The sequence below is a fragment of the Bactrocera latifrons genome, unplaced genomic scaffold (genome assembly GCF_001853355.1).
Source record: "Bactrocera latifrons isolate USDA-ARS-PBARC rearing strain unplaced genomic scaffold, ASM185335v1 scaffold_50, whole genome shotgun sequence".
NCBI lineage: Eukaryota > Metazoa > Arthropoda > Insecta > Diptera > Tephritidae > Bactrocera > Bactrocera latifrons.
The window spans coordinates 372,322-387,437 of record NW_017537157.1 but is presented as its reverse complement, the minus strand read 5'-3'; the positions used below and the strand labels follow the sequence as shown (position 1 = coordinate 387,437).

The following is a 15,116-nucleotide window of genomic DNA, read 5'->3' as shown; positions in this document are numbered from 1 at the left end:
TTGTTTCATAAAACGATTTAATTGAATCAAATTTCCTGTTCTGATTAATTTAATCATTAATCGAGAACTACTACACCGACTTTCATGAAATTTTACACAGTTCTTTGAGATACAATTCTTAAAAATTTGGACGAAGTTTTTTTTCGATTACAACTATTTGAAAAAAATTTTGCGAAATTTTAATTTTTTTGGAAAAATTTCATGAAATTATGGAATTTAGTTTTCTGAAAAAATCATAGCTAAACATTTCTACTTAATATTTAATCTTCCCTAAGGAATGGTAAGATTAATCACATGAATAGCATCAATCGAGTTTTTGTTTCATAAAACGATTTAATTGACACAGATTTCCTGTTCTGATTAATTTAATCATTAATCGAGAACTACTACACCGACTTTCATGAAATTTTACACAGTTCTTTGAGATACAATTCTTAAAAGTTTGGACGAAGTTTTTTTCGATTACAACAATTAAAAAAAATGTTGCGAAATTTTAATTTTTTTGGAAAAATTTCTGCCAAAAATACATTGTTATTATATATCCTAAATTAATCTGCTTTCCTCAAATATTTGCATCTCATGAGTACGGAATGCCAATTGGCTGAAGCTGGGGCAACAACTTTAGAAAACTTAAACAGCATATTAAAACCAAAAATACTGTTTTTGCAATCTTAATCTTACTTGAAAAAAAATTGTACGGGAAATATTTTCTAAGCGTTAATCAGTTGAAATAAAGTTATTTCGTTATTTCAACATTAAAAGCAAAATTAATCAAAAAGTGCGATTAATCGATTAATTAATATCTTCCAATTAATTGAATATTTTTTGTTCTTGCAACTAAACATTTGATACACTAATCGGGTAATAAATATGTTCTTGCCATTCTTACCTTTCCATCAAGTATTTCTCTGTATTTAGTTCATTTATATAATTTCTTGCATTTTCAACATTAACACCCACAGGTTCACACATTTTTGCAAAAATCGCTTATCGAAGATTTTCTAGATCCGCATTCGAATATGGTTAATTTAATCGTTGAAACTGAAATGGTGATTCTTGTTATCATAGGTATATTTCGATCCTTCGTTTACCTGCTATCCAAATAACGAAGCTTGTATCTATATACGTATATATGACCTAGATAGAAGTCGGATTGGGGAAATTTAGGTTTTCTCAAGTGAAGCTGGGATTACTTACCAAAGTAACAGCACCATGTTTTGAGTTGTTCGTATTATATTTAAAGTAGACGCAAGGCAATAACATAAGTCCTTGAAATTTTTATATGGTTTCTGTGTTTGATTGCAGAGTATGAATTACATTTCTAAAACCACGGAATTCTTAATTTTTCTGGACTGTGAGAAAGTCGTATTCGTATTTCTTACTCCATCTAAAAAAAATGTTGTTTTTATGCTTGTTTTATGTTGTTAAACCTAAAATACATTTATAAACCTTTCATTCATACAAAATGCAACATAAAACTACATTATTTACTTATACTTTTCGAGTTTATAATAAAATAAAGTTATTTTTTTCAGTGTTGAATTTAAAAACATAACCTTAAATTCAACTACACATGCTAACAACAGTATGAATCAAGGCATATAATACAAATGTTTCCTAAAAATACATAAATATTTATACAAAAACGTAGATATAGCGGTAGCAATAAAAATAATTACATAAAAAATAGTAAAAATAATAATAATTTTTTTTTTTTGTTAAAAAACAAGCAACGACATAGGTACGCAGTAAATGAGCTAAATCAATTATCAACACTAAATCTAATGCTTAAATGTATAAAAGAATATTGGCAAAGTGCGGCCAGGTGAGAATAGAACAACAAGAAAAATACTCCTAAAATACTATGTGGAACTTAACTTAACAACAATACACACACACGCGCGCTGTACAGTTAGATAATATGGGATGTGTGCAACAATAACCGTTTCCAGTAGTTATTACGTAGTTGTTGTGATTACAACATTAGGTTTTCACCTTTCTCTTTATTGTCGTACGTGTCAAGGAGCGTTTATCCGTACGTATGGTCGTCGCCGCCACCGTCGTCGATTGCGTGCGCACACTTCGGATTCTGTTCGAAGGAGCGTCTGTGCTGCTGCGCATTGTTGTTGTTGTCGAGCTGCGCTGCTCCTTGTAGATACACATCAGCTCATCAGCACCATCTGGACAGTCAATTTTCTGCAAATACAATCAACACTTTACCAAACACTTCACAGTGCAGCCGCGTGGCATAAGCTCACCTTGTCGCAGAGTTGATTGACTGTGATGCACTCGCCGCTCACACAACGCAATTGATGTGGCGCACAAGTATTTGCTGGTTTTTTACGCTTGCTGTCGTCGTTATCTTCGTCATCTGCGGATGTGTTGGAAGGCTCTGTAGTGATGGCGATGCGCATTGAGGCTGCGGGTTGCAGGGGTGTGGTGGCACCGAAGGATGCTTTATTGCCGCTACTGATCAAGCTATTATTGTTGCGATGTGTTGTGGCGAGGCGTGCGGTGGTGGCGGCCGAGGAGTACTTGAATTTATTCTCTGTGTCGCTGGTCATCATGATTTCCTTGCTGTCACGGAAGTTTACTGCAAATATATATATGTACATTTGTGAGATAATAAACAAAAGAGAGTGGGAGTTAGACGCAAGAACTCACCGAAACTTTTGGGCCCATCGCCGGGCACACTGTTTGTCACCTCTTCGGTTGATATGCCGCTGGTACGATTGGTGATTTCATGCACTTGAAACTTCGTGCCGTTCTCATCGTCGGTGGCCGCCGTAATATAGGTATATAAACCTTCATTAGTTTGATTGGGCGATAGGAAGCTAGCGTATGAGAATATACGTGGAAAAGAATTTAACGCGGCTTCATCGAAAGTGACCGCTGTTTCATCGCCGGAACCATACTCATCACACTCTTCCTCATCGGAACCATCGAAGCAGTCGTATTTCAAATCACAGCGCACCGATTCGGGTACACACTTCTCATTGGAGCGGCAGCGGAACTCATCCTGATGATCGCAAATCAAACAGCTCTCTTCATCCTCACCGGCGGCGCAATCCTTGATGTTGTCACATTGCCACTGCTGCGGTATGCAAGTGCGGTCATAGCAGGCGAACTCATTGTCGTAACAGTAGTCGCGTCTTCTCGTGGGATCCTCACATTTGTGCGGATCATTGGAGTCGGGATAGATATTGCAGTCAAACAGCTCGTTTAGCGCGTCCCAGTTGGCTATGATGATGGAGCATGCTTCGAGTACGGCTTTAAGACAAGAAAGAAAATGGCAGCTAGAAATACTATTTTTAATAATCTTTTGGTGTTAATTACCTTTACAAATTCTCCGACAAGGTGGCAATATACCAATATGTGAAGGTCTACATTCCGGTTCCAGTGTGACGCAAATGAATTCGAGCGCACGTGTTGAACAGTTCGAATGAACTAGTTGTTGAAAAGCTTGTTGATCATTAAGCTGTAATTTTGTTGTCGAATTGTACGTTAAATCATAGTCCAACACACCCTGACACATCGGTAGTGTGGTTGAGTAACAGCCGTTGTCTTGTGCGGTGGTGCGAAAACCTGATGACATGGCGTGTGTGGGCTTAGACTTGGCGAGCGGTGGTATCGTAGGTGATACTTTAGTCAAAGACTTAGTTGTTGGGTTAAAAGGTTGATTTGGTGAAAGGCCCTGTAGGAAAAAGAATGAGACTATGTAAATAGAGGGAAGTATTTGTAGACAACTTCACTTTATGCAATTAAAGGACTTAAAGGAGACTTAATGGACCTCTCTAAAGTTCGCAGAAAGAACCTAATCAGTTCAAAAACTCAGCGCATTTCTACTATAGCGGGGTATGCATTATACGAAAGAGCTCGGATTTCTCTTTTTTCTAGCGCTTTTAACTCGGTAGCTTTTACTGTAACTACAGTATTTTTGCATCTTCGATTCTTAGGCCTTAACATGCAATTTCATGAATGTGCTGATTTTAGTGCCAGCTCACGTTGGAAACTATGAGGCCAATGAGCTTCCAAGAAAGGATATACTCCTTCCGATTTAATCAGACTGGGAACGGCCATGAGACTCGTCGGCTTCTTGAATTCTAGCACTGGAAGGATCAGCCTCACTTGAGTCCGGTGTTGCCTGCTCGAGAACTACTATATCCGTAACTGCGAAATAATTCTGCACAATGGAACACGAACTCTATTGGGCCGTTGAAAACTATGAGACCGATGAGCTTGCAAGAAAGCATATACTCCTACCGAATCAATCAGATTGGGAACGACCCGGAGTACCGTCGGTTTTGTGAAGTCTAGCCCTGGAGGCAGCCCGGTGATTCCTGGACGAGAGCTATCACTAGCGCGACTGCGATATCGGTTTGCGAATGAAACACGATACTGCCGATGAGCATGCAAGAAAGTATACACGCGTTCCGATTTATATAGGCTGAGGACGACTCGGGGTCTCATCGGCGTTTTGAAGTCTAGCACTGGACGGATCAGCTTCATGTGAGTCCAGCGCTGCGGGTTTATTTTGGCGCAAAATGGAACACGATAAGGCCATTCAATATGGACAGAAGACAATTCTAGATGTTTGATGAAGGAAGCAAACATCTCGATATTTGCTTCTCAGATGTCGTCCCTTCGCAGAATCGAACGAATTAAAAGGAATATACTATTAACATTACAAAGGAACGATGTTTCAACGCTTCAAACGTAGATTTCGTGAATTCCGTTCATGTCTGTACCTCGACCTAACCTTATCCAATACGAACAAAATCTCAGTCCTATAGCACATCCATAAAGAAAGAAAATGAATGTCCACAGACTCAGAACGAATTAGTCTAAAAGCGATTACAATTACGAATTGCTACTTACATTATTAAAAAGCCGCAAAATTCGGTGACCCTCCTCGATAGGCACACCAAAGCTGTTCTGATGACCATTAAAACCGCTGTAATGCAGCACATTAGTGGGTATCAGAGCCGCTTCGGCGCTGGCATATGTCGTGGTTTCAGACATTGTCTCATCTCTGTCCTTATCAACACCCACTTTGCTGTGCTGCTTCTTCTCAGCGGCGACAACACCTTTCGAAGGCACCACATACTTGAATGTTGTGAGTTGCTGTTGCTTGGCTGGTGGTTGACGCGCTTGAGTGCTAATTGCACGTAAAATCGTCGATTCCTGTAGGTGTTGCCGATTGTGGTCTGTGGTTATAGCTACATTTGAATTGGTGGTGCTGATTGCCGAAATACTTGTTGTGGTTGCAATGCTTTCATCAACACGTTGCCACACGTCCAACGTGTTTGCAACAAAGTTGATGAGCTGCGCTTCATTATCGGCTAACTGCGCCTCCTTGCTGACTTCCTGCCGGCGTCGCTGATAACGCTCCCGCGCCACACTCACATCGTGCAACCACATGCAATAGGTGATGATGCCGAAGAATAGCAATGTGCTCGCCAGAAATATAATGGGCCAGCGTAGATATTTCCAGCGACCGAAACGCTGTAAATATGTGCGCAGTACCGGCAACGGTGGTGGCTGTTTCACGCTCGTCGCATCTTGTGTGTCCAGATAGTAGTTGCCGGTGAGTGGATACTTGTAGCGGCGCATTTGCAATTCGGCCAGATTTTCCGGACTGCTGTTCATACTAATGCGATATTTGCGGTGGCCGTTGTCTGACGTTGCCACGGCACCGCTGCCATTTGAGGTGTGTCTAATGCTGTCATTCAAATCGCTCTTAGTTTGCCGTTTGTCATTGTTGTTGCCACCCCAACTGCTGCGCAGCGTGGAAGCTCGTGAGTAGCCATAATTTGCATTCAGGTCGCTGCTGGCATGCAGACTGCCATTATTATTGCTGCTACTGTTATTATTATTGCCATTACTGGTGGTGTTGTGTTGGTCTTCATTAGTGGTCACTGTTTGTATGCTGATATTCAGGCCGTGTGGATATTTGGTCGCTTGCCGGCGCAAACCCTCAGCCGTCCGTCCACTCGTATGCCCAAATTTCGCTGATTCTAGTTTTATGCTCGGCCCCTCATTGTTGCTGTGGGCATCGTGTCGATTTTTTCTGCTGCTGGCCATGTAATTGTTTATTTTGCCAGTCTCGGCCATATTTATGGTCATTGCAGAAGCGTTGCCATCACATTCAATGGCCTCGCGGTCGCCGGTCGCGCTAGCCATTATGCCTTCAACTATTCACCTGTTGTGCTTTTGAAGTTTCGCCGGTGCTAATCGATTTCGCAAAGTTAAATCAGCGATCTGCTGGTGGTGCTACGCCACACATCCAAACACTCACACATACACGTGTGCAGCCGAAGTCACCAAGAATGAAAATGTCAATTGCACTTGGTGTGAGAAAGATTAGAAGCTGCAGTCTAGTCAAATGAAGCCACGGCGCGCTTAGCCATGAGCGCACTTATAGGCACGGCGCACTTTGGTGGGATCTGCTGGCTCTTGCACTTTGATTTCGATTACGTAAGTGAACGCATCTTTTGCACACCAACCAATCAGCTAGACGGTGCGGCTCGAATATCGGCTCGTTATTTATTGTTGTTCGGCGTAGTTCTGCAGCAGCTAAGATCTCGATTACAGCTCATTGCTAGCTTTAACCACGCTATTTACTAATTTTATCCACATTTATTATGGGTTTGGTGGTTTGCTAGAGCTTTGGTGGGGTGCGCTGCAGTGATACTCTGGTGTGGCATTAAAGTTTTATTGGATCGCGTTGCTGAAGCATAGCAAAAAAGGTAAAGCAAACAATAAGACTTTGATAAAATGGAAAGTATTAAACAGTGATAAAATTACAATACTCTTTTTTAATTATTTCAATAATATCAATCAACATCGTAATTTTTAATTGCATATTTCCATTCAAGAATATTTATTTCAAGCTACAGGGTCGACACATTGATTGAGTCTTATTTCGAAGAAGACCGTGAACATAAAACCAAAAACTATCGAATAACAATCTCTCGATTTTATCGAAATCGGGCTAAGTCTTGCTCACTTCACACATAACACAGCAATAACTTCGATTTGATTCTTTCACTTGTCAGCGTATAAGTCAAGTATCGACGAATATATCGGGACAAAACTTTGATAATGGGTGCCTTTAAGGTGTGCTATCTCAACTCTAAAATTATCGAAATGGGATTATAACTTTTCAAACCTTCACATACTAAATTTGAGACCTCAATGCCCATGACTGATTTTTACTTAAAATATTGATCAATTTGTGATACATAATATTGAAATCACGGCGTGTGAGCCTACAGAACAGTGTCAGAACACCTAAAATTGCGGCGAATATTCACTTTGCTAAAAGCAAGTAGGAGAACATCTTACGAACAAGTTCTAGTTGTTGATCAGCGCTTGATGAGTTCACTGGAGGTTCAAAAGTCTAACGATACCGAGTCTCTTCCTGTTGAATGAATTGAGGAAATACTACCTTTTTTAGCAAGCTCATCGGTTTGATTCCGGCGATTCCGCTGTGACCGCGGGCACCCATTCAAGACTTAAGGGGTTAAGGGTAGTCAAAATTTTCAAAAAAATAATTTTTATACTCTCGCAACAAAGTTGCTAAAGAGAGTATTATTGTTTTGTTCACATAACGGTTGTTTGTAAGTCCTAAAACTAAAAGAGTTAGATATAGGGTTATATATACCAAAGTGATCAGGGTGATGAGTAGAGTTGAAATCCGGATGTCTGTCCGTCCGTCTGTCCGTCCGTCCGTGCAAGCTGTAACTTGAGTAAAAATTGAGATATCATGATGAAACTTGGTACACGTATTTCTTGGCTCCATAGAAAGGTTAAATTCGAAGAATGGGGGCAAAATCGGCCCACTGCCACGCCCACAAAATGACGAAAACCGAATACCTATAACGTGTCATAACTAAGCCATAAACAAAGATATTAAAGTGAAGTTTGGCACAAAGGATTGCATTAGGAAGGGTCATATTTGGACGTAATTTTTTTGCAAAAGTGGGCGTGGCCCCGCCCCCTACTAAGTTTTTTGTACATATCTCGGAAAATACTATAGCTATGTCAACCAAACTSTAGTCGTTTCCTTCAGGCATTTCCATAAACAGTTCAAAAAATGGAAGAAATCGGATAATAACCACGCCCACCTCCCATACAAAGGTTATGTTGAAAATCACTAAAAGTGCGTTAACCGACTAACAGAAAATGTCAGAAAGACTAAATTTTACGGAAGAAATGGCAGAAGGAAGCTGCATCAAGGCTTTTTCTAAAAATTGAAAATGGGTGTGGCGTCACCCACTTATTGCCCGAAAACCATATCTCAGGATCTGCTCGACCGATTTCAATGAAATTCGGCACATAATAGTTTCTTAACACCCTGATCACATGTACGAAATATGGATGAAATCGGTTCACAACCACGCCTTCTTCCAATATAACGCTATTTTGAATTCCATCTGATGCCTTCTCTGTATAATATATACATTAAGAACCAATGATGATAGCGGAATAAAACTTTACACAAATATGGTATTTGATGCGAGAGTATAAAATGTTCGGTGACAACCGAACTTAGCCCTTAATTACTTGTTTTTTGTTGCATATTCTCTGAAAATTTCACGTTGATCCGATAATTAGTTTTTGAGTTATTCGACAAATAACAAAGAGAGTTCGAGCATTTTAAAGCGCTAGTGTGAAACTTTAAACACGTTTTTCTCAAAACAATGTTTTTTGAACTGGTGACAACTGTAACTCGAAAACCGCTCAGTAGATTTTAATGAAATTTATACAGCTTTTAGAATACATAATGAACTCGGGCCTGATCGAAGAATTTTTTTTCCAAATTTTTTTTAAGACCAATTAACTTTTGATTTTGTCTTAAAAATTTAGAAAAAAATTTTGCAAAAATTTAAACATCAGTTCAATAGTATACCTATCTGCCATATGCCCAATATGAGAGCTTAAATTTTTCAAAAATCTCATTTAAAAATAGCTCACTTCAAGGGTGGCACAGTAATTATAGCGGGCTTATAACTTTCTGATAACATTTTTGTAATACGATTTATCCTTTGCCTCAAAAAAAGGCTACTGTTTCGGCGATCACCTTTTCTTTCGACGAAAATTTCTTCCCAGCCAGCATTGGTTTGGGATCTGAGGATATTAAATAGTCGTTGGGGTCAGATCTGGAGCATATGATGGATACGGAAGCAAGCACGATTCATTGATTTTTTCTACTATTTTCACTGATTTGCATTGTCTTGAGGGAATAGCACTTTCTTTTTCTACTAATGCGGCGGCTTTTCGGTGATTTCGTTCTTCAAACCGACTTTTACATTTTCCATGCTTTGAAGCGGTTTCAACATGTTCAGTCCAATCGGATGACTGTCGATTGGACTTCGGAGTGAAATGATGGAGCCATTTTTCATCCATTATCAAATATCGACACAAAGACGCGTTTTTATGATGCTTGAACATCTCCAGTGCCTAACATCGCCAACAATTCACTTTATAGTCATACAAATTCTACTATGCCTAACTTTAGCATACAAATCAGCCACCAGATTTGGTTGCGTTTAATTTTTTTGGTTCCTCAAACTGAAATTACCGCTCCGTGGAACCCGTTTTCAATCGAGCGAAGAGATAAAACAAAATTCCATGGAGGAGCCATCTCAAAATGTGCTTATAAAAAATGTTTCGAGGACAGGAAAAATCGTTTTATTTACAATTTCCAAGAATTTGTATGTCATTTTTTATAAATATATTCCTTATTATGGGCATACTCTTTGTCAGAATAGGAATCTATAATTGTTGAGATCTCCGTTTGGAGATCTTGACGAAAAGCGATTCTAATATCTAATTTTGCTGAAAAGACAGCACCGTCTACCCGAATATCTAGTTTGAACCCATCCGTAATTATGCTTACCGCTATTTCCCTGTTCATTTCCATACGATTTCGAAATCGGTATGTGCATATATTCATTTAATTTGTAAAAATCGCTACTACATACATACTATGTATATAGTATATTCATATTTTACATGTAATCGAACCGCTGACCATGTATCGCGGTTCTCGCTAGCATTTTTTGAAAAGACCTGTCGAAAAGCATTGCCACCACCTCTGCATAAACACAGCCATACAAACCCACATACATGCAAATATGTACATATGTAAATATATACCACGACAAATATTTACTCATACCCTCAACCGCGTACTTCTGCCGGTTACTTTGTCAGACACTTCCATAATAAACAAATCGTCGGAATGAATCGAATTACAATTTCATAGATGAAACGAAATGAGAAGTCAAGTAAAAGGGTCAACCACCAGCCAATTTGGCAGCTAAGCGGCACGGCTGCCAACAATTCCACAAACAGCAACAACGACAGCAATATGTATAGGTTTTATTCGCTTACATACATACACAAGCACATATGGATGTACGATGCACCAAGTGACTGCCGCAACCACAGAGCTGTTGACCAGGACAATTGACTTCTCTGCAGCATCATTCATAGACACAAACATAATACATACTGATGTACATATATACAAGTGTATACGTATATATGTAAAGACACAAGTGTTTGCTTTGCAAACTAACAATTTTGCAGCTTTGCAGACGGACAAATCTTCATGGCAAATTCGTGGGTTTTTTTCTGCTTGGCCAATAACTTGGACCAGCATTCGCTCTCGTTGATAGTGGGAACTGTAGGTTTGTTTTTTTTTTTTGCTTTTGGTTTTTGGATGATGCAGACAGCGATTCGCCGCAAGCAATGCTTGTTGTTGCGACTGATGGTCGTGACGGATGCGGTGGTGTTGTGTGCAGACTGCAGCACCAAGCTGATGGAGGCACAAATAGTCAAATAGTTTGACAACCAAGCAAATTTTTATTTGAGATTTTATTTGTTTCATTTTTGTTATTTCTATTTTCATACTTCTTAGTTATAAGGCACTGAGGAGTTCCGAACCAAAAATTATATCTGCTTGTTGTTGTTGTGCAGTTAACGATGCTTTTGGTGTTTCGTAAGTTGTAATAAAATTGGTTTTTGATAACATTTTGAAATATTCGATAATAAAATAAAAAAATAAAATAAAAAACAACAAAAACAACAAAAACAACAAAAACAAATAATAACATCGTGAATCTCAGGCAGACATGCTCGTTATTTTGGTGAATAATTGGTTTTTAAAGCTTTTATACGAGTATGTATGTGTGTATGTATATGTTTGTAAGCAAAGCCCAACTTACTATGACAAAGGTGCGCCTAACGGTATTATAAAACAATTGAAAGGATCTCTAGACTAAAGTTTGGAGCGCTAATATTTCCTATTGAAAGTAATATGGTAAGAAGTAAGGAAGGGCTAAGATCGGGTATAAACCGACATTTCATACTTTCTCAATGTGGGCGCTTCAAAAACAATATTTTCAGGTTTTGAATCAAAATCTTTGCTTGATGGTTGAGTTTCAGGAGCAGCGTTCGGAAATTGGTGGTGCATTGCGTTTTTTGGCCTTAACTTCGGTTACAATCATGGCTCGATGCGGTGGTGCAAGTGTTAAATCAATGAGTGGTTTTTCCAAATTCATGTTGCACGAATATCGAAAAAAACAATGAGCATCTTCTTGGTTTATGAGTGTCTTTGGCATATTTTTTTTCGGTTCGTTTTATTTCCTCCATTCCCATCCACGATTGTTGACTAGTTTGCATATCAAACTCATAAAACCGTGTCTGATAGACAATTATAATGCTCTCCATGGATATGGGCACAAAGAGAGCTGTTTATGAATTTACGATGATGCGATTTTAGTTCCGGTAGTTTCACAATGGTTCTCTTAAAGGCCTAAGTGTGTCGGCAGACACCCATTTTACTCAACTACCTACTGCCAAGATGCAGTTTTAAAATCGTTCTTATAGGTTCTAAATTAATCTTCAGTTGATAACGGAGATAGATTGTGTAAGATTTCGAAAATGTATTCGAAATATTGTTATCTAATTTAGAAGGGGAACAAATTTCCATACATTCGATATTGATAACTGTAACTAAATACATACAGTTGGGTGAGAAATGTTACAAAGTGCAAGTTTTTGCAAAAAAAAAAAAAAAAAAAAAAAAAAAAAAAAAAAAAAAAAAAAAAAAAAAAAAAAAAAAAAAAAAAAAAAAAAAAAAAAAATCGAACAAAGTCCGAAAGAGAGAGTATAAGGGAACAGAAAATGCCAAAAAATTTTTTTTTTTTGGAAAAAAGATCACTCTACTGAGCCCTTAACAACTGTCAAGCCATCATAGCATAAACTTCTGCTGTAGTTTGCAACAGTGTCACAATAATAACTGATCGCAAATAGATGACGTAATTAAACAAATGATATCTTCATTTATTTATTTTCAAAAAGAACGCTTGTAATATTTCTTGTTAATCTCTGAGTATCTGAAGTACAATTATCTTGAAAACCACTGATCATATCTGATTTTTCTCTTTTTAGTTATTTGAGAAAGAAGCCATTATATAAATAACGGTATCTAAGTTATTTCTAAAATAGATTAGGTCACAGGGCTGATCTTCGCTTTATAGTTAACGTATGATGCCACTTCGTTAGTTGTTAACGCTGGTTCTTTGCGATCGCCAAAGCGTTCCAAGCTAATCACAAATTTGTTAAGACGACTAAAATCAAACCCAGAAACTTAAGCTGCCAAAAGTTGGACAGTTCACAACAGAAAGTGCCTAGATATTACCACCTCACCTTCCCCCATACATCTTTGGCAATTTACATCCGACAAAATATGGAGGCTCAGCATTTGTGAGTTAGACAGTGTGCAGTCAGTACACCTATAATTGCGGAGAAATTAACCTTGCTAAAAGCAAGTAGTTTAGTATTATATTTTGAGCCAGAAGCATTTCTGTTAGTAGTTCTGGTTGTTGACCTTAAGCGCGCGCCCAGCTCACAACTTCATAGATCCACTACTATAGCGCAAGAGTACAGTGGAGTCCTAACTCATTCCCAATCGTATGAAATTCGGGTAAGGCTGCCCTCTATAGCAAACTGATCGGCTTTGATCCTGATCCTGAAAAATTTCTTCTATATTATGTTTTCATCAGAGTGAAGGACTAGAATGATGAATTCTCTTCAGTTATAAGGTATTTTTAAACTTATGAAAAAGAAATGTGGCGTCACAGTCGCTTAACGTTCTTTGTTAACACTGCTATTGGAGGTTATATTATATACATACATATATGGAAATTTCATTTTAATTCACTTTGTGAGGTCTGTCAAAGTCACGAAACTGTATGCCAAAAATCCAAACTAGCACAGCCACACTGACCCACAGGGGAAGTGGTTCTGCATTGAAATCACAACTGACTGAGTTTCAAAAACTTGTCATTAAAATGACTCTTTAAACTTCTGATTCTGGTCAATAATACTTTAGTGAAGATTAAGGCGCCAAATTATTATTATATATATAGCTGTTACGGACGAATATATAAAAATAAATTACAAAATGATTTGGATGACCGTGGTATGAAGTTGGTCGAAATAGCTGGCACTACAAAGATATCAAAAGAACGAGTTGAACTTGAATATTGTAAGCAATGAAGCGAGAGTTCGGAGCAATGCACATACTTTATCTCAAATCTATGAAAACGATGATAAAATTGCTTCAAATTGTTGCCACATCTAACGTATACTTCGCGTCTGGTCCCAGCGACTTTTTCTTGTTTTCAGAACTCAAGCGAATTGTCGCTGGGAAGAAAATCCCATCCTACAAATCGCTGGGTCGATTAGTCATCCTACAAATATTATAACACAAAGTTGTATTGCTCACGTTGGCTTCAAAGTTGATAGAATTATGTTAAAAATAAATATTAATATATATGACCACATTCTTAAAAAGTTGATTCGAGTTCGATGGAATTCTAAAAATATATCAACTTTGCTCAGTTTCGACTAGTCTCAGCTTATGCTTAGCCTGCTGAGTTTCGACATGGCAGCTGTACTAAAATACCTCAGCATGCCATCGACCTTCATGCAGCATTTAGATTCAAAGCTAATTTCACTCAATAATTATATTTTAATTATTATAGTCACACAAATTGCATCGTATGTGTGCGCATACATACATAAAGATATGTACTCATACACATATATGATTTATTACACGCTCTTGGCTAATAATTTTGTTTAATTTATCATTAGTAGTGTTTAAATTGTCGTGTTTCGAACGTTTTGAATGCGAGTATTGGATTTGGTTGCAGCAAACGAAGCGTTGCATGATTTCAATATGTGGCAAGAAAAAAACTTGGCGATTTTCTACAATCATAAAGCAAGCAATTAAAAGTTGTAAAAAGATTTCTTCATATGGTCAGCAGTTGGCAAACGACGGACGAGTAAATTGTTTGTGCGAACATTTGTGCGCGTTTGCATTAGAATGCATGTGTATTATGTATTTAAGTGCTTATGTATTATGTATATGTCCGTTAGTACTTCTACATGCTTTTAATAATTATTGTTTGTAATATGTATTCTACTATACATATGTAATGCCAAGTAGCAGCTCAAGTGAATGCATTGATTTACGGCTTGATCCGATTTAAATGAGCAGCGCTGGAGCCGCCAATGACGGCAACGGCGGCGGGTGGATTACGCTATTTATTACCTAATGCCAAACGCTTATGTATATACATACATACATATTTGTACACATTCATACATACATGTGTATATACATTCATTCATATATAAACACACATTTCAGCTATTTTTCGCGTCGATTTTGCTGCATAACTCACCTTTGGCGCTGTGACTTGACTTATTCACAAGCCTTTTATTGGCAAACGATTTCATTTTATTAGATCTTTGTTAAAGTACTTTATTATAGCTTTATGTGCATGTGTCTGTATGTGCACGAATGTGTGTGGGCATTAGGAGCGCTCCTATGCGCTTAATAGTTTGCAATGGCTTGGCGCTTTGCCTATTTTTTTTCTTATAATCTTCATGTTGGACTATTTGTTGTTGTTGCTTTTTATTATTAAACTCAGCAGCGGTGGAGTATGAGTCAATGGATTGTTGCGGTTGGAATTGGTGTCGCGCAAAATAAGATACATTAAATAAAAAAGAAACAAACAAAAAAAAAAAAA

The 15,116-nt window shown here is 38.0% G+C and overlaps 1 protein-coding gene across 6 annotated transcripts in view; it reads right to left on the bottom strand.

Moving 5' to 3' along the window:
• Positions 1-1,666: 1,666 nt before the first annotated feature.
• Positions 1,667-15,116, bottom strand: part of LOC108973834 — a 31,675-nt gene continuing 18,225 nt past the window's right edge. For 5 of the 6 annotated variants that reach the window (XM_018941331.1, XM_018941332.1, XM_018941328.1 and 2 more), the window contains 5 exons: positions 4,879-6,730; positions 3,337-3,694; positions 2,665-3,270; positions 2,259-2,593; positions 1,667-2,196 (listed from right to left, as the gene is read on the bottom strand). In XM_018941331.1, the coding sequence (XP_018796876.1) occupies positions 1,984-2,196; positions 2,259-2,593; positions 2,665-3,270; positions 3,337-3,694; positions 4,879-6,183 (2,817 nt within the window). In that variant the 5' untranslated portion in view covers positions 6,184-6,730 and the 3' untranslated portion in view covers positions 1,667-1,983. Of the gene's footprint in view, positions 2,197-2,258; positions 2,594-2,664; positions 3,271-3,336; positions 3,695-4,878; positions 6,731-14,768; positions 14,841-15,116 lie in introns of those variants that run through there. The other variant, XM_018941333.1, reaches the window with a different exon arrangement.